This window comes from Narcine bancroftii, chromosome 4, assembly GCF_036971445.1.
Source record: "Narcine bancroftii isolate sNarBan1 chromosome 4, sNarBan1.hap1, whole genome shotgun sequence".
Taxonomy (NCBI): domain Eukaryota; kingdom Metazoa; phylum Chordata; class Chondrichthyes; order Torpediniformes; family Narcinidae; genus Narcine; species Narcine bancroftii.
The window spans coordinates 134,759,245-134,785,646 of NC_091472.1; the positions used below are offsets into that span (position 1 = coordinate 134,759,245).

Below are 26,402 nucleotides of genomic sequence, written 5' to 3' on the forward strand. Positions count from 1 at the left end.
CAAGAAAATAATTTATGTTCATCAAGGTATGAAGAATAAAGCACTTATTGGCTGAGAATATACTTGGTGCTCAAGAACAAATTTCCTTTGCTGAGCAAATTACAGCTGGCAAAATTCTCAAGTTTTAACAAAGATGTCTGAATTTCTGGTTGAGAAAAGTGGCGGCTGCGGGATTTGTACAAAAGAAATAAGGCCACAATGAAAGGTGTTGTCTTCTGTGATGCACATGCCATGGAATTACAAGTGGACTGACTGCTCAAAACTGCAGCTCAACTCACGACTGAAGGAATTTGAAAACCCTAGAGTTAGCCAGTAAAATATAGGCCAAGGCTGTATCCAGAAACAATAACACACATTATACCAAACCAATCACACCTCAGCCAATAAAGAAAAACTTTATTAATCAAGTTTAATCACTTAGAAAAATAACAGCAATACAGAACTCTAAATGGTGTGTAGGGTTTGAAATGGATCCAGAGAGTCAACTTGATATACTTTGTGCCTAGACTACGTGTGGCAAGCATTATTCACAATCATAATGCACATCACCTTTATTAGAACATTCTGCAAGTGGAACTGTAAATTTATAGGAGTTTAAGCAATATTCAACAAATTGTTGTGAAAGGAGGATTTAAACAGTATGCCTATGAAGCTCAATCTCAATGTTCCCATAGGCTGTTTACCATAACAAATTTTTTTCAGATGCAATTTTAAATGTACAATCTCCGTTACAGCAACCAGATCTTCAAATAGTGACTTATACCAAGGACTGATGTTCACCATTTCTGACCAGAGTGAATCCATGGTTAATTTTGCAATAGTTATCAAGCACTGGAATGTCAAACATGGATTGAAATGACATCACCAGTTGATATCTACCACTGACCGAGTTAATATTTGAGATGAGGCAACTAAAAATTGGTATAGATAGATTTAAAAGATATAGAATACAATTTGTCAAATGTGTCAGAATATGCCCACATCAATACTCAAGTCAAAGTCAACTTGAATGCTCAATACCATTACTAGTTTTAACAGGTCAAATGGACAGATTATCCACTGCCAGCCAGACTGACCACTGAAAAACAGCAACAGATGTAAAATTAACGTAACTAAAATGCTGTTTAAAAAAAAAATCAGTGATTAAATTTGCTCAAGTGACCTAAAGATCTGGGTGCTCCACAACTGAAAACAGAAAATGCTCTCGTATCATCCATTAAGCATCTCACTTAGCCAAAGTCCATTAAAATGTACAAAATCATTCATTTTGAGGGGCCAGCGAAGTCGAGACTATCCAGTGTACTTTTGTATTTTCTATAGTAATAACTGCACATGGAATTTGCAAAGAGACTCGTGCAACTTTTGTTTTTAAAACAGTTGTTGAACTTTTTAATTAAAAGTTGCAGCAGCTCATTTAAGTATCATTCAAACTTTGCAACTTGTGTACTCTCTCACTGTGGAATGCAATTTCAAGCTACTTTCAGCAGAACTTCAGGAAGCCACACTAAACAGAGCGACTCAGCTTTTTATTGCAGTATCACCATAGTATAAACAGAACAAAAGCTATGCACTGTACATTTTTGTTTTGCATGCTCTTCAGGATCTCGTTCACATCATTACATTCACCTTGACAAAAGTAAAAATTAAGCGAAAAGTCACCCTAACATGAAATTTACTTCCTGACTCGGCTATATCCACTGAAAAACTAATACAATACCGAAATATTGCCGTAATGTTGTTGCAAACAACATTATAAATACGGAATTACAAATTTAAAACATTTTTAAAAAATATTTGTTGTAGTAAACAGAAAATCAGATGGGTCATCTACTTCAATATGGTCTTTCCCGACGATCCTGGCGACGATCACCCCTAAGAGGAAGAAAGTCAATTAGCAATTAAAAGTGCAAAAAATTGGAATTACTATAGTTTATATTATACAATGTCTTCCACAATAGAGTAGTTTTAAATAGAACACCTTGTTCCACTTCAAACTAACTGCGCAACATGACACAAATTTTCCAGTAGCAATTTTAAACACTGGTCAACTTACTTCCTATCCATTTTTCCTGGTCCACCACGTCCACCTCTGAAGCCCATCAATTCTCCCATTGGAGGGCCTCCAAGCATTCCTCTTCCGCCTCTAAAACCACCTCGATCACCACCTCTACCTCCTCTGAAGCCGCCACGGTCACCACCTCTGCCTCCCCTGAAACCACCACGATCCATTCCACGGCCACCACGCATCATAGGGCCACCTCTCCCACGATCACCTATGAAGGCAAATTAGGCCAAGATTCTTAATTAGTCTTTAGAAAAGTCCATTTGTTACATTCTTGGTGGAAAGTGTGGGAAACAATTCTGCCGTATGGGGAAAAAAAAACTCACTCGTGTGATATGGATCCCAGAGACAATTTATAACTGACAATCATGAACTTACCTGGAGGGAATGGTGGTGGAAGAGGGCCATCTGGCTTTGGGGCCTTACATTGGTTGCATTCAGTTCGCCAGGCAAAGTTAGAATTTCCACAAGTTCTAAGATTAAAATATGCATTGCACTTATTTAATTTTGCTTTTAGAATCATAACAGGTGAATAAAATGTTCAAACCAAGCTTGACATACGGGTTAGGACAGCGCCAGTCACCAGCTCTTTGCTGTGTATTTCCTCCAGAAGGCCCACCTCGTCCGCGTGGCCCACCTCGTCCACCAAATCCTCCTCCACCACGGCCCAGAGGTCCTGAAAGTTACAGGAAGATTCATCCTTTAGTGATTAGGAAATATTCACATTAAAAAATATGCATGTCAATTAGCTTAAAACACTGAGTTATACACATATCAGGCAGCTTGGCTTAACAAAATTAATTCAGGTATATATACATTTTTTTTAAAAAAAACACTCAAAAAGCATACAAATACTTAAAAAAAAGGTAGCTCTTTGTAATGGCCACACAAACCCCTAAATTTCTAAAAAGACCTAATTTCACTATTTCCCAACAAATTAAACACTGGAACAACTCCAAGATGACATTTCAGAAACATCATTTAGTGTCGTTTTTTTTTATACAGGGCTAAACAATGTTGGAAGAATGCAGAGGAACCTGCCTAATTTTGCAGACACCAGAACAATGAGATGTCCACCCCAACCATCAATCATTGAAAAATACAGAATAGTGAACATCAATTGGATCAGAGTTGAACACTGCCATAAAAGTTACCCCACAAACTGAAGATACAAGGAACTTCAGAATTATTTATGTGACAAATTACATTCAAACACAAAGTCAAACATTTGATGACTGCATGTAGACTAAATACAATTAAGAATAGCACTCCTGCAAAACAGCTACAAAACAGGCAAGGACCATTGAGATAGTATGAAAGCAAGCAGAGATACACAACCATCCTCCCAATACAAAAGTCTTAAATTATATTACCTGGTCGGTAATGTAGATTCTCACCTCCTCGACTAGGAAGCCCACCACCTCTGCCATCACGGAGAGGAACATTCCCTCGCATGTTATTAAATGATAGTGGTGGTGGCTGCTGTTGGAGCTGGGAATGGGTTTGTGGTGGTTGTTTCTTTTTAGCCATTGTAACCTTGATTGAGTTTGTGTCAAATTCCTTGCCTTGAAGAGAATAGAAATTATTACAGTACAAATAAAAACAGTATTATATTGTATTATATCGAGCATGAAAAACATACCATCAAACCATTCCAGAGCAGCCTTAGCAGAAGGAGGGTCATCATACGACACAGTGGCTTCACCTTTGGGTTTTCCAGTCTCTTTGTCAATGAATATGTTGATCATCGGCTGTCCAGTTCTTTTGTTGATCTGTAAGTGTTAAATTGTGAAGTTATAACAACAGAAAAAACAATCTAAACACTGTCAACAGCACACATCAATCAACAAACCTTGATAGCACCAGTTTGCTTGAAGAAATCCAAAAGCCTTTCTGGAGTTATATTTTCCCCCAAACCTTGCACATAGATAGTGTCATTCTCCACATCTTCTTGCGAAGCTGGGGTTGAGGTTGGGGTTGGGGCTGGAGCTGGAGCTGGAGGCGGGGGTGGAGGTTCAGCTGCTGCAACTGTGAGTGGAGAAAGAGAATGTAGAATTAAATTTAACAAAAACAAAATATTAAATCACAAAGGGGTAGCATTATCCCTCAAAAAGTCTAAACCAATCTTTAATTCCAAGGTAATAGAGAATATGCTTTAAGTACAGTGCTCTCCATAATATTTGGGACAAGGATACTTTCTCCCCTTTATTTGTCCCTGTGCTCCAGAATTTTACATTTGTAATCAAACAATTCACATGTAATTAAAGTGCACACTCCAGATTTTATTCAAGGTTATTTATACACATTTTGGTTTGACCATGTAGAAATCACAGCACTTTTTTTTTTAAACATAATTCCCTCATTTCAGGGCACCTTAGTGTTCTGGGACACTTGGCTTTAGTTTCACAGGTATTTGTCAATACTCAGGAATAAGAGAGCAAGGCTTGCTTCTAAGCTTTCAGCCATTATGAGGGTGAAAATCAAGAACAGTAAGGGATATCACCCAAACCTCAGGATTACCAAAAGCAACTGTTTGGAACAGCATACTGGGGAGCTCAATAATTTCAAAAGGACCAAGAAGACTTTCACTGCTGAGGACAGAAGAATTCTCATTATAAATTGAGAAAACTCATCTCCAACAGAGCCACACCCACCTTCTGAAGTGTTTTGTGATATGTCATTGACAACTGTCCACAGAAGGCTTCATGAAAAGAAATACAGAGGCTACTCTGCAAGATGCAAACTATGGCAAAGGATGTATGCTTTGGATCTTGCTTGGGAAGATGCTTTACGCCTCCACACTTTGCTGCTGCCATTAATCTGGTGCAGGTTTATCTTGATCTCAACAGTCAAAAGGAACTTTTCCCAGAATTGTGCAGGCTCTTTTAAATACTTGGCAAACTAATCTGGTCACCCTTTCTGTGGCTTACTAGAATAGACAATTTCCTTTCAGGAAATTTTCAGGGGACAGTAGTCATTGACATATCCACACCATCCTCCTGAAGAGTGTTTCTGATCTGTCTGACATGTATTTGAGGAATTTTCATTAAAATGGGAACTCTTCTGCATTCAGCAGTGGAGGTCTTCTTTGGAAGACCAGTCCCTTTGCTATTACTGAAGCTCACCAGTATGCTCTTTCTTAATATGTTCCAACACAGTTGACTTTGATAATCCTTAGGTGACTGGACGGGCATTAGTATAAGTAACTTGGAGGTGCTTAATAAATTAGCAGAATGCTATGGGACACATGGAGATTGAGCTAGGGTTATGTCAGGTCATGTTTGGTGCTAAACTCTTCTTTGATGAGCAGATGTCATCTCCTGAAAAAAAAAGTGCCAGTTTTTGAAGGTTGCTGGTTTTCTGAATTACAGGCACCCTGTACAAATAATCTTGAATAAAATCTGGAATATCCACTTTAATTACACGTGAATTGTTTGATTACAAGGTTAAAACTGTGGGATGCAGGGGCAAATGAAGGAAAAAGTTGTCTGTCCCAAACAGAATGGATGGCACCGTAAGGGGGAAGGGGAGGAAAGAGAACAAAAGAAACAGCAGCAGTTGGGCATTTCAAGAGGCTGAACCTCATTATTATGGCCAACACCACTTTCTGCTCTCATGAACAAATCGGTCATTCCATGGACTAGTCTGGTAGGTGCTGCTAAAAACTCTTTACAGTAAGAGTTATTTTTTTTTTAAAGGCAAGTACATGAGAAAACAATGCTAAACTCTATGGGGGTCTAACAAATGTCTTTTATGATTTTGGCAAACGTTCTTTACTCTTTTACTCAAAGACTCTTAAAACAAAAGCCAATACAGGCAGTCACCAGGTTATAAACAACTTGTACTTATGGCGGTTCCCCAATTGGCCCATCCGCATAATCCACAGTGCCACCAATTAGTGCATGGACGTGTTGCACACAATGTTAAAAACCCAAAGTACCTGTTCCACCTTGCATACAAATCTGACTTATGGACAGACACAGGTAATGGAACTAGTTCCTAACCTGGGGATTGCCAGTGAGAACACGTTCTCAACTTATCAAAACAAAAATCACAGCTAAGGAAAGCAAGGCTACCAAAATGTAAGATATTCTAAACTAGCAAGAAACAACATTCCTATACTAGTTTTACAATTATTGTTAGTGATTGATCCACATAACACTAATGAAAAGCACACCAAAATTGATTTTTAAATCCAAACCCTCCATAAATGTGGAAAATAGACTAAATAAATTCATGGTTAGCACAATACTTTTACATCGCCAGCGATCGGGACCAGGGGTCAAATCCTACACTATCTTTAAGGAGTTTGTACATTCTCTCCATGGCAGCACGGCCCCCCCCCCCCCCCCAACAGCTAGTTTCCTCCCCCCTTTCAAAACATGCAGGGGGTCGTTGGGTCAATTGTATGGCATGGAATGCATTTCTAAATTTAAAATAATTCTAAGATAATTTTGAGGAAAATCAACACCAAAACAATTGCCTACATCTAGACAGGATCCATTACTTTTTACAAAATTTCCTAGTGTGGACATACTAAGATTTAAGCATTTCAAATACACACAACAGAAAGGCAACAAACTATATAAAAAAGGGGGTGTACATAAGAATTTTAATCATCACCTGGTTCAGGCTCCGGAGTTTCTTCTACGGCCGAGACTGGATGGAGAGAAAAAGGAAGACAACCATTACTTTGCATCCCACTAAACCACTACCTATAAAACCTAGACCTATAACTCCAGCACCTCTTATTGGTTATTCAGTCAAATGAGATGCACTGCAAATGCAAGACCATACATACCAGGTGAAAATCTTCAGTAAAATTTAAATTTACAATTTAACTTTAAAAAAAAAATTCCCCCATTTAATTTTTTAATAAATAAACCATTTTGTACTTTATACCACTTTATTTTAGTGGTTCTTCACGTTCTATATTCACCACCAACATCATGAATTTGAAACCCATTTAATGTAAACCCCTCATTAAAGTGTTTAATCACTTCTACACGTTATAGTCACCACCAACATCAGGTAATTTGAAACCCATTTTATGGAAAAGCCCATCACTCAAGTGATTAGTCACTTTATACATCCATATTCACCACTGTATCAGGCAATTTGAGCCCCATTTTAATGCAGACCCACTTTAATGCCAGCAGCTGACACGTGTTGGATTCATATACACGCAAACTTTTACTATGAAAAAGAATTTCCCCAAATCACAGACTGCAAACACAATGTATTGGACTAACCATTTTAATACTAAAAACTTACCACCAGGCTTACTGAAGCCACCCCGGTCGACACCGCTGCAGGGACAAATATGAAGAAATGAAGTATCCCTTATGCCAGTACCAGTTGAGCCTAAGGCTCAATGATGAAACTTGTGCCTCTTTAAAAGCACTGGCTAAGGCCTCTGAAGTTTCACCAGTTTTCATCTGCGAGTTTGCCTTTCTTCATAGTAGTTCTCCTAAAGCTTTCATACACCCTCAAAAACCATATACACCTTCACTGTTTGACTTGCCAGTAACAGGGTCTCAACAACTAAAGTTGGTGCATGCAGTTTTAGAACAGAACTGTTAAGCAACCGTTACACTAGTTTTACATTATTCTTTTAACTTCCAAATAAATTACATATTACTGTAAATAATAAAATCCATGTTTACATTACAAGTGTACAATACCATGCTTTATGTATTACTCCACTTGCATACACCATACACATTTTTTTGTCCATACATATGTAGAAAACGTGTCTAGTCCCATTTTTCAATATGCTGCCGGCTCAGTCAAAATAGTTTAAAGTATTGAAGTGTAAACAAGGCTCTCACTTTGTAACCTGTAGCATATAAATGCGACAAAGCATGTTAACATAGTTTCCATATTCAAGCATTTAAAATAAATACTGTATTGGCATTATTAAAACTACATTCTAATACTTACCTGCAAACAAGGGAGTGAAAGCAGTATCGTACTGCTTAGGCTCTGTACAGTTAAATTCTCCCAGAGAAGAGTAAACAACATTATGATAAACTCCTCACTTCAATCATTTACAGCTGCAATCGGCATTTCCAATAAAAAAAGCTTGATTTACCCCCCCCCATTATTTAAATAAATTATTTACATGATTAATTCAGGTAAAATGTGGACAACCCCCTCCAAACTGTAAATGTATACTCTTTTCAATTTTGTCATTAAAACCCAGAAGCAGTGCACTCATCTTTCCAGCTTAGACATTTTTTAAACCATATTTCTTCCCATAATTAAAATGGCTAAATTGTTAATTTTTTAAAAATAAAATTAAACACTTAAACCTACATCTAAATTGGAGATTTTGGGTCAGAATAATGGTTCAGAAATCATCCAGGTATGAGGACGATGAAGTTTTTACACTTTTATTGCAATTCTTTGTGAGATTCCAAAAATATAGCACCCACATATGATCAACTAGCTTAGCAAATATTCATGTACCAATCGACTAATTCTGGCTTGGCAGTTTGCACCTCAACATTTAATGGCAAAACCAGAGTCCAATTGCTGCACCTCATTTTAAACCAACTCTTACTTGGGATAAAAGTACAGACTTGAACCTTCTCCACAATGCAGTGAGAAAATGAATGTTTTGTCAATAATTTCTGTGCACTTCAACAGATGAACTTTGTACAATCAAATGATAATTTAATGGCACATTTTTCCACCCTGCACATGATTCTGTGAGATTATGATCCAGGTTGTATCAAGTTCAGTATTAAAAAAACAAGTTGTAGAAACCAGAAACGTACATTGATTGAACTATTAAGCAGTCAAATAATGGATACAGGATTGAGATATAGGCCAGATACGAGATAGCAGTAGAGGATGAGCTCTGACCTATTATTTCTAAAAATTTAGTAAAGGTGTCATTTGTATCTTAGCTGAACCATCTGAGGGTAACAGACCTGCTTTACACTCAAAGGTGTTTAAATTACCAAATGCTATAGATTTATGAATGGAGAAAAAAAGGTAAACTGTTTCATCCTATTCAAATCTGATAAAACCAATAGCTTGTATTGGGATACAAATTCACACGTCACTGAAGTAACCGTTTGTTACACAGCAAGGTAAACTGTTCAAACACAGAAAAGCCCATTCAGCTCTGTAACTGACACCCATACTTCCCCATACAAATTCAGAATGAAAATTCTGGCTGATTTCCCTCCCTGCCTCAGGGAGAATGCTATTTCAATTTACCCCACTGCGCTGGTGCAAACACACCATAGAATCCAACCATTTACCCACGAGTTTTCTTTTAAAACAGGCCAGTAGGTTACACTTAAATAACAAATGGCACTAACATTTCAAACTGGCCTGTTTTAGATACAGCACAAATACTGTCAACTTGTGGAAACTAAGTTCTTTTTTCCCACATCCCCATCAGATGGATGATTTTTTTTTTAAATAAATTGTTGCAGTAACAATCAGTGATTAGCAATTTACTATACCAAGCTTCCCTTACTGGGAAGGACACTGAGACACACCCATTTGTGCCTTTATTATAATGAATAGAAATGAGGGGTGACAGGCATTTTCAGATCTGACTGATCCACGTTTTTGTACCTTAGTACACAAAAAGCATGATACTTACCTTCATCTGATTGAGAATTGGCAACTTGACAGCAATTTAGCAGTTATAAAAGAAACATGAAAGTGTGTATAGTGGGATGTAGAAGATTTGAAATATTTACCCAATCCAGTCAAGTGCCAGAAGAGCATTTAATGAGGATGTTAAGATTCACTAGAATACCTCAGATTATAACATACTAATGACCACTAAGTGGCATTAAGTTGCCAGGGTCAGTGGAATCAGAGCATTTGTACCCATTAATTTGGAAACTCAATGCTTAGCAAGTGCTTTTAAGAAAAAAAAAATTTTCTAATGCACGAGTATCATTGATAAGCTTCTGTATTAGAAAGGGAGAAGAGCAATGATCTATTGTGGGACAAAATTCTATTGATGGTAATTTTGTGATGCAGTATCCAAGTGGTCATTCTTCATACATAACACAGCAATGATTGAGGAGTACTCAAGCATAGTCTGATCGGTCACACATATTTATAATCCATAATGGGATGGGAATAAAGACAAACCTTAGCCTAACATCTCACTATTCCAAGTAAAATGTATGTGCATCTTTGAGTGAAGTTGATAAATTTAGATCACAAGGACTAAAGTGGGTGAATAGCACACAGGGTGCAAAAGCACAACCAACAATTTAAAACAACCCTCTCATACACAGCTTGACATTTGATACTGACAAATCACTGCCAGGTAATTGCTTTTGGTACATAAAAATTCCTATTTGAACAAGTTGCACAATGATTGTGCACAAATTAAAACTAAATTTTGAACAAGAGGGCATCTAAAAATTACATTTGTTTAAAAACCCTTACTGGCAAGTTCAAATTAAAAAAAAACAGTAACTCCTATTTTCCACTGACCCTGCCTATTACAAGGCATATCCCGATAATGCTTTCAGCTCCCTTGTCGATTAGTATACAAGTACAACGGAGTCTTTCAATGCAATGACTATAGTATAGGGTTTCCATTGCCTATTTTTTGATAAATGCATTCAACTCAAGAGCCACTAAATTATTAGTTCATATTATTCATTTTTTTTCTAAAATTAAAGACCATAACTCCTGGCAAATGGAAACCCCATCAACTTAAAATAGTCAAGTTAACTTCCAGACGTTGAAGTGAAACCTTTATCATTTTTTCCTAAATTAAGTGCAGTAATTATACTTCTGCATTTGGAGAGTGTTAGCAAAAGCAAAACTGGCCACAAGGAGTCTAACTTTCAAAAATTGCTACATCGATTTTCAAAAGGAAAACGGCATATGCATAATGCAAAGCCGATATTAACATAAAATGTCTAATTCACATTTCCCGGCACAAATTAACCCCGATTCCAAATAATCAAAACCAATTTGTAAGCTGATCCACTTGACACCCAACAATTTTGCAATTGCAAAATATTTTAATTCTTCAGGAAGTAGAATAGCTAAATAGAAAAAACTGTTTCCTTTCCCAATACTGTTTATTAACAAGATTGATGTAGTGATGTTTGAGAGATACTCCAAATATATAACATAGTTACATGAATACATTTAAGTTCTCACCTATCTTGAAGCAAAATTTAAAGAGAAATCGAGGGACAATTAAACATAACTTCTCAAGATTAAAGGTTTCACCCAGGAAGGCAATGTCATATTGTGGAGCAAATCCTTCCCCAAATTCATATTTTATTTAGTATCAACATGCAAAATGTTGAAAAATCAATTCAAATTAGATTCAAAAGGTTTTCAGATCCCATTTCAAACTACAAATTGTATTAATTTTGCAAATATAGAAAGAACAGTTCAACGCAAATTCAAATTACACTGATAATTTTATTGGAGTACTTACATCAGAAGTGTAAGGTATGTAAATAATTCCACAGAAGTTGGACATTGCCTTTGGAAAATGAGCAGGGCTGAAAACTGTAATCATTTCACATTAAAGTTCTGGATAAAGTTTTTAACATGGGTTGTGGTTTTTTTTAAAAAAAACAATCTATATCCATGTGGATAATGCATTTAAAAGTTACCTTTACATTTAGCTCTAGAGATTGAAATTTTGGAAATTTGGGAAAGTGGTCAGTTAAACCCAAATTATTTTGCTATAGTATTTTTAAAATCAGCTGAACACTTTCAGCCCTGTATTGTTAACTATTACTCTGGGGTGATTTATTTTACTAATTGCTCCAAAAGGAAGAGGTCATCTTACCCCATGGCACCTCGTCCACTCCGACCACCTCTGCTGTAACTACTGCCTCTGCTTCCTTGATCGTAGCTTCCACGACTTCTGCTCCGGTTTTCAGAGCTACTGGTTGAGGTTCCATAGCTACTCTGGTCTTGTCCATACCCACTCATGCTATTGGTGGATGGTTGCTCCTGTCTATAGGAACCTAGGGCAACATTTCATTGATTAATTTGTTAGCATTATTCTCCATTCAGGAGAATGAGTACATTGAGAAATGAGTATCAAGTATCAAACAAAAAGTGATAGTACACAATATAAACAGGTCTAATTCCATTAAAGACATTTGACATCCACCCAAACTGTTCACAAGAATATGAATTGCTTTTAATAGCTGCTTTGCTACTTGTTCTTGTACAAATTCAAACCATTTAACCATATTTCTTGTACCATTTTAAAGAAAATACAAAAATAGAACTTACTGTACTGGCTTTGTTGACTATAGTCTGTTTGCTGTCCATAACTAGACTGCTGACCAAACCCTGTAGGTGGTTGCTGCTGGCTGTATCCTCCTGTTGGTGGTGGTGGTGGTGCATAGCTACTCCCCTGTTGTCCATAACTTGCCTGCTGGCTGTAGCTACTCTGATCATAGGCAGTTGGCTGAGTGGTACTACTGTAACTATACAAACAAAAAAAGCAAGTTTGATAACCAATGGTCTCGAGATTAAAATCAAATTAATCAACATTTTGTTTTCAAAGTGTTAAGATATGGATCATGTCAGCTAAAAAAAATAATAAAATCAAAATATTAGCAAAATAAATTTAGGGCCTTAGGAAATAAACTGACTTATAGATCTGAAATTGATATTCAAGACTAGAGAGCACGGATGACCAAACTTGCTTAATGCAAGAGCCACATACGATAGAACAAATCAGGACAGAACAGGCCCTTTGGGCCTCAATGTTGTGCCAACCCATATATTCTTTTCTTAAAGACAAAGTACTAAACCTTCCCTACCCCATAACCCTCTATTTTTCTTTCACCTATGTCCGTCCAAGTCTCTTAAATTAATTTCAGATGTTTGAGAGCCACATTAAAATACTAAATACACATACCTAACATTTAATCATGTATGCAGTTTTTAAACTGCTAATTTGTATTAAATGCCAATAATCAAAAAGTACCATATATAAACACACTTGTACGTAATAGTTCAAATTTTAAGAGTAAAATTAAGGGGACAATTATTACATGCATAGAACCTTTGAATGCCTTAAGTACCCATATCATTTGGGGCGTAGGGAGCTCGGATGGGCGAGCTGGCACCCAGGTGGCAAGTCTGTGCTCAAGGGCATTAGGTGCGTGGATGGGAGAAAAACAGGCTAGGACTAGGTAAGAGTGTGGCCAGGGACAAAATTTGGGGTCAGTTGACTTTTACATGGTATTAATTATTACACACGTATATACGGTTTACATAACAAGTATTTTTAAATCTTATGCCACACCTACTACAACTACCAATGCGAACTAATGCATTCCTGTCTCAGCCAGCATATTATGAGGCATGATTTGGCCACCACATTATAGAGGATAATGGATTGAAATAGATTTTCCTTTGGAGAACTCAAACTTTCCTCCTAATGATATAACAAAGAACTGCACATACAGTCAAAGCAGTTGGCTGATGTAGGCAAGATCAGTTTTCAAGTACTTCCAAATATCATTTTGGGAGAGAACCCAATTTTTGCTTTGAAAACAATTTGATTTCTTGTATATTCTCACCCAAAAAAGTGACATCTTTCTAGCCTTTGAAAACCAAGAAGATTTGAATTTTCCTAAACGTTCCCAACGATAAATGATACTGAGACCCTTTATAGATACAGGTATATTTCACTTTACGAATACTCGCTTTTATGCAAATTTGCTTTTTACAAAGAAACCTGTGTTCACTATCCGAAAGAAAATTGAAAGGGTTTTCACTTATACAAATTATAGCCTTCAATGTCAGTGAATGGGTCTTCGCCTTACACCATTTCGCCTTATGAAAGGTTTCATAGGACCACTTTTTCAAAAAACGGAATATACCTATAATTTGTTTAGACTCATGGCCATTATGGTAGCTTAATTTAAACGATTGTTGGTTTATCTCATATACTTGTGTAGCTGCAGCAAGTAAAAATGATGGTGCAACTCTACATTGTACTTGTGTATAGGACAATATCTCTCAGTACAAGTTGGTCAACTATCATTCAAGATCATGGCTGGTATGGCCATGAACTCAGCTCCACATAACCACCTGTTCCCTTCAACTCTTAATTCCCCATTTTTCAAAAATCTATTGTGCATTAAATACATTCAATGAGTCAGCTTCAATCGCTTCTTTGGGCAGAGCATTCCACAAATTCACTACTCTGGGAAAAGCAGTTCTTCCTTATCCATCTTAAATCTATTCCCCCAAATCTTAAGGCTACATCCTCTAGTTCTACTACCATCCCCCAAGGGAAACATCTCACTTATCAATTACTTTCATAATGTTATATTTTTGCTCACCCTCTTCCAACCTGTTAAATTCCAATGAATCAACCAAGTGAACCCCTTCCAAAGCCAGTACACCCTTTCTCAAATAAGGAAAGTAGAATTGTACTCTCTGCAGAATTATGTTCGCTTTTGCACTCAGTTTAATGTTATACATCATAAACACAACCCAGGTGGGGGAAAAAAAAATCTAATGTCAACTTTCAAGGCATCTTCACTACCCTCACATTATAATGTAGAAAAATCCTATTCCTTACATCACATCAGTCATAAAATTACCTTGTAGGAGGAAAAGATGGAGGAGCACTGGGAGGCTGAAGAGGATAAGCCCCATGAACACTCATTTGAGGGTATCCATAATTTGTCTGGCTGTATCCCACACTGGATTGAGCATACCCAGTACTTGGTTGGCTGTAATCATCTTGCTTAGTCGTATCTTGTGCTCTAAAATTTAAATCACCAGTTAGGCAAGGCTTCTCCACTTTAAAAATAATATTCACTTTGGGGTAGAATGGGAAAGAGAAAAGGAAAATTAACAATGATACATACAGGTAGCCCCCAACTTACAACCAATCTTTCGGTCCCCATTACAGTTGTATTTCTGATTGGTTTTAAGTTGGGGAGTGGGGACCACTATAAATTAATGCAAAATATGTTCTTGTACAGTAGTTTTAAAAGATTTTTAAAAATTTTGGTTGTACGTGTGGGTGGACGTAACTCGTGTCGGTTGAAAGTCGAGGACTACCTGTACTAGAGGAAACCCTTTTATGAGGCAGTTAGATACTTACCTTAGCCAAAGTTAAAGAATTGGTCAATAATAGTTTAGCCAACAAAATTCTTGAATAATTCTCCCAACAAACTCATCATGATCCATTTTTAAATCATTAAATGCTCATTCACCTCAAATTAAAAACCAGAATGTAGTCTCTAGCAATTAGAGCTTTATAAAAAATAAACCATAAAAGAAATTAACTGGTACACCAGATGTAGTCTCCTAAGAATATCTTCAGTATTTATTAACTTCCTTTTTTGCACATTTCACCTGCATGATGTACCTGGTAGGTGCAACAGTGGTTGCTGTGTGCTGTCCATATGCAGCGTAGGTGGGTTGCTGACCATAGGCTGGCTGCTGACCATATGTAGCTTGAGTACCAGTGCTGTCATATCCAGTTGTACTATAAGCCTGCACAGGTTGGCTGTAAGCCTGAGGTGCAATGGGTGCACTATAACCTATTAAAAAAAAGGAAAAATGCACTAAAGCATCTAGTTTTATATTTAGACACTGCAACATATCCCTATTCAGGTACACTGAAAGGAGCTTAACTTTAGACCAGAAAATGAATGGACAGAAAATGTCAACATATCTTTATGTTTGAAAAAGATACTAAGTGCCTTGGAGGATCAAAAAAAAGGTAGACGAGGAAATGTTTATTTTAATCTTACAAAGGATGGGGAGATTATAAGAAAAGGAATACTGCAAGACCAGGCCCACATCACTGAAAAGTCCACCAGACATTGATGAAACGATGCACAAGCTTGGAATCAGGAACCGAAAGTAGCTTTAATCATGTATTCTAACACAAAAGGGTGGAAAAAAAATTCACCAATTTCTCATAGCAGTTAACCAAATGAGTTTGCACCTGACATTTTAACATGCCTTGTCAATTTTTCCACAAGGGCCCAGATAATGGATCCAACACCAATATTGTTCCTTCAAATATTCTTGCTTGTATCAGTCACAGATCTCCTTCAAAAGATTATCTGAAATAGAACTTTTCAACCCCTCTATTTTGGGACACAAAAGGCTCAAACTAATTTCCAACAGACTAATATTATGCCTACTGCATGCTTTGCAAACAAGCACATGGATATATTTAATGGAAAATTTATTCAGCCGGCGTCATTACGTTCTTTAATGACATACCAAGGAGGCCCAAAGGAATGTGAACCACTTTTCTTTGGCCAAACCCAACGTGTAAATTAAAAAAACATTTGCACACATTTCTACCATAGTGGTATGCTGTCAATCCAACAATGAACATTTCAGTGATTTCTTGCATTTTCAGGGAAGATCTGAATCAGAATTTGTTGTCATGAAATTCTGGGTTTGCAGCAGCATCGTAGAGCAAACATTCATTTTATATCCATCTTACAACATTACTATTAAAATATAGATCAAGAAACAACCTTTCAAATTCTGTTTGCTACTAAAATTTAAATCAGGACTGAAACTAGAATTTGTAATAATGGACTAAGTTTTGTAAATTATACCCAGAGGCAAATTGAGCCATTTCAAACATGTACTGAATTTGATGGTATACAAGGCCCACTCCCACCCCCCCCCCCCACCCCATGGATCAAAAAATCCACCTGGGTCTTGTAGGCAAAGTTGAAATGACCAAATAATGGTCATTTCAACATTGATGATCCTCGCTGTACAGCTTACTACCATCACTGCCTCTATTGTTGGGGGCTGGTGGCGGGCTGTCAGGGGGAAAAGGGCAGTGGGAGACTCCCTTGTGGGCCCCATTTCTAGCAGGGAATATTAATATTCCCTGCTAAAATTGGGGGGGGGAGGGGGGGGGGAAACAGGGGACCTCCTTATGTCTTTTGGGTCTTGTATGCCATCAAATATGGTAACTCGAGATGCTCATGGATAAATCTATAGCAAAGGACTGTACAAATTCCAGTAATGGCTCAATGCTAGCCAATCTAAACATTAGTTTTAAGAACAACTTTTTCTTTTGTTCCCCCTGTAGGGCACAAAATTTATTGACAACATTCAGCATGCACACCAAAAAGTTACTTTTACATTGAAGTTTCAGATGTTTGATGCAAAACAATCCAACAAAACAATCATGCAACAATGACCAGGCATTCTAACCTGCACTTGTCCCTTCTACCCAAGAAAGCACAACAGACAGCAATAAAAAATAAATTCAGAATTAATCATACAATTTAGATGCAAGTAAGATCCGATAATAGAAGTCAATCCTTACCAGTTTGAGGTTGGCCATATGCGGTAGCATATGCTGTCTGCCCATAAGCTGCAGTCGTTTGCGCTTGAGTGTAAGTTGTATCAGTAGGCTGAGTATAGGTTCCATAACTCTGCTGTGCATATGCCTATTTGCAAATGTGAAAAAGAATTAAGTTGTGCCTGAATTCAACTACCCATGAAATTCAAATACTGGTAATTAACAGCATCCTTAAACAGTGTAATACAAAATCAACAAGTGGAATACCAAATTAAGAAAAAGCCAAATCTTACTTGGGTTGTCTGTCCATATGCTTGGGCAGGCTGTGCTGCGTAGGATCCATATCTGCAAAAGTTTACAGTGAATGACTTCACAATTAATGAGATACAAATAACCACAGACCCTTCTGTCAAAATTATTATAGTTTCAACTTTTAGAACAGGAGGGAAAGGATGAATGGGATAAAGAAAATATCTCTGATAGGGCTGTCATGAGCCCAGAGGACTCAAAAACCCAGCAGCAATAGAAATTCACCAAGACAATGGTTACTTCAACAAAAGTTGTTTTAATTAACTTTGAACATGAAAATAGAATCACACTTTAACTTATTATTATTAACTTCACTAACATAACTTAACCCCCTTCTACTTCTAAGCACATACGTTCAGGAAAGTTCTTTGGTTCACAGTCCAATCATTCACTTCTCACTTCTCCAAGTTCACCAGTATCAGGCAATCCTTATACTGTGCACAGAATTTAAAATTTATGAAACCTTTACTAGGCTCTGCTGCTTAAAGTTAAATGGTTACCGCTCAGGAAGGTTCTTGTTAATTTCAGAGAGATATTGGATGCTCATTGGACATACAAACTGATTTTCTCCAATCAGTCACTTCAGTGTCTTGGCGAAGAAACTTGCCCCATAAGGGTTCTCCAAATGATATAATCTTCTTCCAGGTCACCCAAGTTCATAGTTTCCCTTACTTCAGGAGAAACACTCTAGTCAGTCATTTCATCTTGTAACAACCTCATGGGATGTGAACAGGTTGAACACAGAACCTGTCTTCAAAAAGGAATCTTTCAACAAGCCTGCAATTTCGTGCTAAGGTAGATGTGATCTACTCACTCTCTCTATCCTGTTTTGTCCTTTCCTTTCTGCTTGTAAAAAATCAAATGACCCCTCCCAAGACTCCAAATCCAATCTTTGAAAGATCTTAACAGTACTTGAGCCTGGACTCTGTTCCATTTGCACGTGCTTTTCAAGTTCTTTACAAAGCAGTTCCATTGTCTCTGCAAAATCAACTGGAAGCTCAACATCTAGCTTCAGCAAAGCTCTTGAATTTTAAATGAGACATCTTTTGTGAAGTGTTACTTTGCTAGTGAAGTGACCAACACTAAATCCCCACAATCTCTTTTAAAAACATATTTATCCATAACAATTCTAATGTCCTCTGTAACAGGGCTCTGGAGGTAGTTGTAGGGGTCATCCAATGATAGAGAAAACCACAATCTCAATTTTCCATAATGCTAATCCTGGACAAAATGTGCAAAATTGTGTTTTCAGGCAAGAAAAGTAGTTGTTCTTCATCCCCTTTACAAATTCTATGAATTAATATTTATTCTGCACCTCAAATTTTTTGGAAGTGTTTTGCAAATTTCATATGGGCAAATTTCCATTACTGGAACTGTTACAATGCAGGCTGTACAGACAAAATAAATACCAAAAGATGCAAAATACATGCTGCAGAACATATCAAAGATACATGAATGGAGAGAAAAAGGGGACTAAATTTTTTCTATGACCTAGAGTCCTGCATTTATCACTTATTCATGTTCCTCTATCCATCATCCTTTGAATACCCTCACCTCATGTCCTGGCTCCACCCCATCCCCACAAATTTCTCCCATTTACCCATCAACTGGATAACATTGACAACTTTTCCTGACAGTATTGGTTTCAGACTCTACTTATCCTGCCCATCTTCTTCTCCTTCTCTGCAACTTAAAATTAACTTGTCTAATCCTTCCCAGCTCTTGAAACTTAACTGGACCAGCCAAGTGTTGCTAACACTTTGCTTTTAAACTTTAGACTTAAAGCATCTTTATTTTAGAAAGTCACAAATAACCACATTGGTTGTATCTTAGTGTTGCCATGGTTTATTTTAATTAGATGAACAATGGCAGACCACCTACCCCACCTGTTGATGGTGTACAACCCAGTGATCATTTGAGTCAATAGTGTAATGGATAAATATTGGGAAGAATTTGGTAAGATTAATGGGTTACATACATACACACATTTTAAAACAGATCTTATTTGAAATACTGAAGAATTCATATACAGGAACATTGCAAACACTATAGAATGTTATGCACATTTCACAAGTAGGTGCTAATTCAAATAACATTATGAAATGAATAGACCATTGTTTGGAGGAGACAAACTGGCTGTTTAAAAGTACCTGCAGTGTGCTCACAGAAAGATCACCCCTGGGTTTTGTTTATCTAAGACAACAGATGGGAGCAAAATGATATCCCCTGTTGTTTGCTGAAGAAGGTGGGGTTTTTTGCAAGTAAGAGAGTCACATGGGCTTTCAGGCAGTTGAAGAGAGAGAGAGGTGAGACCAAGCTCAACAAACTTTCTCAGCTAGTGTGTGTGTGACACTGACAAGCAGCTGAACAGTGCAAGTCAGGAAGCTTGTTGAAACAGAAAAATCCAGAGCAGTGGATGGCTAGAAGCGCTATCTATCTTATGTTTCTCCTGTAATAAGTGGAACAGAAAGGAACTCAGGTAGCCTAAAGAAAGGTTATCATCTGGAGAACCCTGATGGGGCAAGTTTCATCAGCAAGACATTGAGGTGACTAATGGTGGTACCTCAGTTGTGGACATCCTGGTACAATAAATCTCTCTGCAAACCCTACAAGATCCTTCCTGAACGGTAAACATTTATCTTTCGAACACCAAAGCCTGGTGAACTTTATACATGTTAAATTCTGTGCACAGTACAAGAATTGCCTGCATCCAGAGAATTTGGAAGGAGAAGTGAGATTGAACTGTGAACCAAAGAACTTTTTTTAAATTTACACACACATTACATGCATGTGCACTGATAATTAGAAGGGTGTTCATTTGGGTTATTTCCTCAGGAGTTTGCGGAGGAGCTAGTGGAGTTGTTCAATTGAACCGGTACGGACTTGAAGGGACGACATGGCCTGTTTCCGTGCTGTAAACGTTTATATGGTTAAGTATAGAGATAAGTTAGTTTGATTCGGTTTTCACGTTAAAAGATAATTAAAAACAACTTTTGTTTAAACAACTACTTTTCTTGGTGAATGTCTATTGCTGCAGGGTTTTGGGGTCCTTTGGGGTCGTAACAATATCAGCAATTAAACACCACATTCAATTAACCAGAACCAAACACTCCCTGTCATTGACATTTTTTGTTTGAAATCCATGAGAAGGGGTAGAAAGCACCAAATCGGTACAAGGGCTTAGCTATTTTTGTCCATATCTGCACTCTACCAGTAAAAACTGGACCACACCTTTATTTTTTCTTTAAAAATTGGAGATATGGCATGGAAACAGGCCCTTCTGCCTCATGAGCCAATGCTGCCAAATACACCAATTAACCTACAAACCCTGTCCATTTTTGAAACAGGGAAGAAACTGTCGCACCCGGAGGAAAACCACATGGAGAATGTACAAACTCAGTGCTGAGGATTCAAACCCGGGGTTGCCGGCACGGTAATAGCATTGTGCTAACCACTACGCTAACTGTGCCACCCTTACCTTGTGTAATGCCATTTATTACTTTTCACATTCAATATATTACAACTTGGTTTTCAAACCTCTGTCACAAGTAAAGGATAAATGGATTAAAAAGATACAATTTTACAAACTGAATCGCTTCAAGAAAAAAAATTTCCAGACATTAAAATGGGTTTGAAAATGGAATGCTATAGTATGAACATTGCGAATGAATTTCAATGAAATGCAATGGTGGGGGTTATGAAACGAGAGGAAGTACACCCCACCCCCCCACCCCCCCCCCCCCCGCAAAGAAACAAATTCTAGATGTTTGAAAGACAATGGATTACAAGAGATTCTGACATTTAAATTAAGGACGGACTGAGCGATTTTACTGCAATTCATTACCATAATCTCTAGATCTTGAATTTGAAAGTTTAAGAATTTCAGATTGATCCCAGCATTACCATGTAATTCTCTACAACCAACGTTTTCTGTAATAACATGCACTTGAAATGTGAAATGTCAATTTTCAATGACATAACAAGGCGTGAAAATCAAGTAACAAGAGTGCATTATACTCAATTTTACAAGTTTACAGGGAAGATACAATTCCAATGAACAAACGAATAATCAATTTTAAACATACACTGTACTTTTAAGTGTTTTTTTTAAAGAAGCACTTACCCTTGTTGAGCAGCAGCTTGAGTATAGGTACTGTAATCTGAAAAGATCAGCAAAAAGATTCTTGTTCTTAAGGTATTTAAAAGCAGAATTTGAACCCAGCAAAATACATAGGTTTACAATTATAGTTCACTTTTAAAAAAGGTGCTAAGAATATCCAACCAGTCTAAGTTACAAAACTATTCGGGAAAAGTAGGCAGTTGGTACTTACATAAATTTATTGATAAATCATTTTGATACAAGAGGACAATGACCAAATATCATGGGTTAAAAACAGAAAATGCTAGAACAACACTCCAGATTTAGGAAGCATTTGTGGAAAGTTTCTGTCAACTCACCCAAATACCACCTAACTCGTTGACTGTTTCCAACATTCTACTTACATTTCAGAATTACAGCATCTGCAATTTTTCTGTTTGCAAAAGTGGAACCATGAGCCTTTGTCAAAAGTAAATTTGTACATGTACAAATTGTAAAATTATAGACATACATTTTAGACTTTAGTCAATTCATTAACGATTTCTTCAAAAACTGAAGAGAAAATTGAAGTTGCAGCTCCATATTTCCATCATTACACACAGGCAAGGCCTGCTAGAGCTCTAATCTTTAGAGCTTGTTGCCACAATTACTTTGTAATAATTCTAAAGCCACAGACAACTTTACCAATGAAATCTGCACACTATTGTGGATGAACAATATTAACAGAGACCAACAAATCTGAAACTAAAGTGTCAATTTTCAATACCTCCACCCATCAAATGCTGAGAATTTTTGCAAATGTTGAGATAGTTCAATGAACAAACTTCTATCAGCTTCAACATAAATTCAATTAGCAGACAACTGAATGTTGAGGGAATGTCAGCAGAAATATATCACCGATGTGGCAATGTATGTGCACAATGAGATTAATAAAGTCCTATATCAATTATTCCATAATTTTTTTTAAATGCTATGTTTGTACTTCTGAGCTCTTCCTCCCACATTAAGAGGTTAAATCATACAAAATTATAAAATCTTGCATACACTGGCATCTTCTCCCACATTTCCAGGAACGATATTTTGTTCTGCAAGATGCAACTAGAAATATCAACCGTTTCTCTTTCTACAGGTACTTCCTGAGCTTTCCCAGAAATTTGAGGCGCTTTTTGTGCTAGACACAAGGAAAAGGCCAAGTTACATTTTAGGCTCTAATGAGACCTTTCTAACATGCAAGAACAAACAACTACTTAGTAAATCCAGTGTAGTGGCTACTGTTTAAAATATCACCTTGTAGATCATGTGAACGAACAAAAGCTGTTGGAAGTGTCAGTATTGGAATTTAATGATATATAGGCAGCATATCACCGTAGGTGGGAAATGGATGAGAAAATGTAGACCTACAATTTACTTTGGAGTAAAAAGAGAAATGGCAAATATTATTAACACAACTAGTTCCTCCTGCCTTCAGGGTATTGCATTCTACAAGCATGGTATGGAAAGTTTCAACTGAGCTGTATATTTGCACAATAAAAACTGGACCATTTTGATCAGGCAACTGAACCAGAGAACAGGAGAGGTCTCCAAGGTAGTGAAGGAATTACATAAAGGATTTTAAAAATTCAGACCCAATGAAAATGTGGATAGCTTTTTAAAAACCAAATGCAACATACAGTACAATTTTAAAAAATGTATTAAATGATCAGAGGTGGCAAATGATCGTGATAAATTTTCACAGGTCAGAATGAACACCCTGTTTGCCCCTTCAAGGATTATAAACTGTCCCAATAATGGCTTAAATTATCCGTTTTAAGTGCTATTCCCAAATCACAAAAAAAAACTTTGACATTTTTGTTTCCGTGCCCTGACTGCTTGATAATCTTTTGTTACCTCCCCGCCCTTCCGCGAAGAAAAATTAACGAAATTCGGGTAATGTACGACTCCATTTTGGCAGGTCGCCAACACTGACGGCACCGTTTTTTTGGAAAAAAAGGGGGAAAAAACCCACTCCGACCCGTTAAACCACGTAATGTTTTCAGAGTATCACTTTTAAAAAGTTGGAAATTCTCTACGTGAACATTTTAAAAACGTTATTTGGATTGTGCACGCAATTAGTTACCACCTTAAAAAAAAACCCATGCATTATGAAAAAAACAAACCTAAATTGGATTGGTTCTTACACGACTGAATAGGGTCGCTGGCTAATCGACACCCTTCCCCCACCCGGTCTAGGCCTCAAGGCCGACATTGATCGGGTGCAAAAAAAAAGCACTTCCCCTTTGCCCGACAAGTCGGCCTCAGCAGGCCCAAGGGCAACGAGGCGGCTGCCGGGGACGTGAGATGGCGGCTCGAAGGGGAAAGAATAAACCGGGCTTTGTGGCGTAGTTGCAGTGACGAAGGAACCACTGGTTGTGTCCGGCGACAACGGGGCTGGGGGAGGGGGGGCCAACGGCCGCCCGCTTCTCCTCCTCCAGCAACACGCGATCGGGCCTGGCCCAAGTAGCCACCGCGGCCCACCACACACACAATAAAATCTGCCGAGTCGTCGGTTGATTTAATTCAAAGTTCGGCTGAACGCAGCCGACGAGCGACGAAGCAAGTCGAGGGCCCGTCTGTCGCGGTCCGGAACACCAGATGGAGGCCGCGCGTTTGAATCTGATCGCAACAGTTAAAGATTCGGCTCTTACCCGTCGACGCCATCTTCTCCGACCTCTGACTGCCGCAACGCGCCTGCGCGGACCCTTCACAGACTCGACCACGGATTTGGCGCCTTGCGCAACTCACCGGAGTGTCGCCCAACGATAATAATTACATAAAAACCAAAAAAAATAAAGCGTTACCGCAGCGGGGCGCCTCTATCCCCGAGACCCTTTGGCAAGCCAAAAAAAAAGTACTTTAGGACAAAAAAAATTTAAAACAGCCGTTGAAATCCCCGCCCGCCAGTTCGCGGCCGAGGTTTATGATAATGCTGACGTTAAGCTCCACGTCGCTATTTAAGTGGCAGCTGACGTCAGGCGGTGACGTAAGATGCAGGTTGCGTCACGTAGTAACATGCTTGGAGGGAACAATGGAGGGAAGCCTGGTCATGTTTAGGGTTTCGGGTCGCGATGGAAACGCGCGCGCGGCCATTTCCTCCTTGGGCGATGGCATCGTCGCGGACATTCCCTCCTCACCGAGCCGTCCAGCATCTCGAAATGAACCCCTAATAAAGGCCTTGGCTCGTACCTCCTCTTCTTCCCCCCCCACCCCCACCCCGGTCTGGTCCGCCATCACCCCCACCGCGGCTCGGGGCCTCCCCGTGGCCGGGGACGCACACGTGGCAGGGCCAGAGCCTTTCTCGGGCCCGTGGCCTCCCTCCAGAGATGGCGCCGCTGCCGGGACGGGGAGGCCGCTGGCTGCCGAGGCCCGGAGCGGTCAGGCTGCTGAACGCGAACGCCGCCTTCATCTCCCTCACGGTGCTGTTCTGGTTCACTGGGGCGGAGGAGGCCTTTTCCCTGAGTGCCGGCACTGTGTTCGGCCGGCGCCAAGGTAAGTGCCCCGGCCGCCCGTGGGGTTCAGAGGGGAAGATTTAGTCTCCGGCCGAGTGGAGGCTTGGAGAATGAAAGAAGCTTGAATTAAAATGCACAGAATTCATTCCAAACATAAAAACGTTCACTTCTCCTTCGTGCATCAATTGGGAGAGCTCATTTCGAGTTTAAAAATGCAAGAGGCATTTTGCATAGAAATATCTATGTGAAGGCCTGTTCATATGGAACTTAAACTTTTATATAATTTTGCCTTATTTTCAGCAAAATGAGCCCCAAAAGGCTTGGCATTTTCCAAAGTAAACCAAAATCTCAACCTCTAAAGGAGTGGCATCCCAAAACCTTAAAAGAAAGGTTGCACACACTTTTTGTGGTCACCCAGTGCAGACCACTGCAGACTAATAACACAGGACGACAAGTTTTGTTTTCAAAAGGCTTGCTTCCTGAATAAAATTGGGGATTGGGCAACTTCAAGCTGAACGCAAACATTATTTCAGTTTGCTCTATCCCGAAGGAAGTTGGAGAACAATTAATTTTTATTGAATTTGCCATGGATAATCGTGTAATGATTGTGTTCGTTCCACCGACCTAAAAATGTTTTGCACTGATTTTCCTTTGCACTCTGCATTGGATGCCTCTCGTGTCAGTGTCTAGTAATATAGTTGGCCAACATTGATGGATTCTGGTTGTCCTGATACCATTTTTCCATGGTTGCATTGTCACGGTGAAACCTTTCACCCTGTTCTTCACTGACGGCACCGAGATCAACAGGGAAAGAGTCCAAGTGAGTTTTGGTTGACATCTTTGGATTTCATGCTTGAATTAGACTTAAAATATGACAGGAAATCAGAAAAATAAGATCTTGGCGCCTCACAGTTCGGCGGGCAGCAACCTCCTTTGAAGAAGACCGCAGAGCACACCTCACTGACAAAAGGCAAAGGAGGAAAAACCCAACACCCAACCCCAACCAACCAACTTTCCCCTGCAACCGTGTCTGCCTGTCCCGCATCGGACTTGTCAGCCTCAAACGAGCCTGCAGCTGACGTGGACATTTACCCCCTCCATAAATCTTCGTCCGCGAAGCCAAGCCAAAGATTGGAACACTTAGGTGATTTTCGTGAT

At 38.6% G+C, this 26,402-nt stretch overlaps 2 protein-coding genes across 4 annotated transcripts in view; one reads left to right on the plus strand and one right to left on the minus strand.

The window, feature by feature from the left end:
• Positions 1–379: 379 nt before the first annotated feature.
• On the minus strand, positions 380–24,723 carry LOC138761179 (RNA-binding protein EWS-like). Its single transcript, XM_069932903.1, has 17 exons — positions 24,444–24,723; positions 21,784–21,820; positions 17,645–17,696; positions 17,376–17,499; positions 15,432–15,606; positions 14,656–14,820; positions 12,323–12,519; positions 11,868–12,048; positions 7,337–7,371; positions 6,686–6,721; positions 3,915–4,090; positions 3,705–3,834; positions 3,436–3,627; positions 2,624–2,738; positions 2,441–2,535; positions 2,054–2,273; positions 380–1,872 (listed from the first exon to the last, which is right to left on the minus strand). The coding sequence occupies exons 1-17, from the start codon at positions 24,454–24,456 to the stop codon at positions 1,833–1,835; spliced, it is 1,983 nt and encodes a 660-aa protein (XP_069789004.1). The 5' UTR covers positions 24,457–24,723; the 3' UTR covers positions 380–1,832.
• rhbdd3 (rhomboid domain containing 3) overlaps positions 24,102–26,402 on the plus strand; it is a 32,984-nt gene continuing 30,683 nt past the window's right edge. For 2 of the 3 annotated variants that reach the window (XM_069932908.1, XM_069932909.1), the window contains exon 1: positions 25,037–25,284. In XM_069932908.1, the coding sequence (XP_069789009.1) occupies positions 25,119–25,284 (166 nt within the window). In that variant the 5' untranslated portion in view covers positions 25,037–25,118. Of the gene's footprint in view, positions 25,285–26,402 lie in introns of all 3 variants that reach the window. The other variant, XM_069932910.1, reaches the window with a different exon arrangement.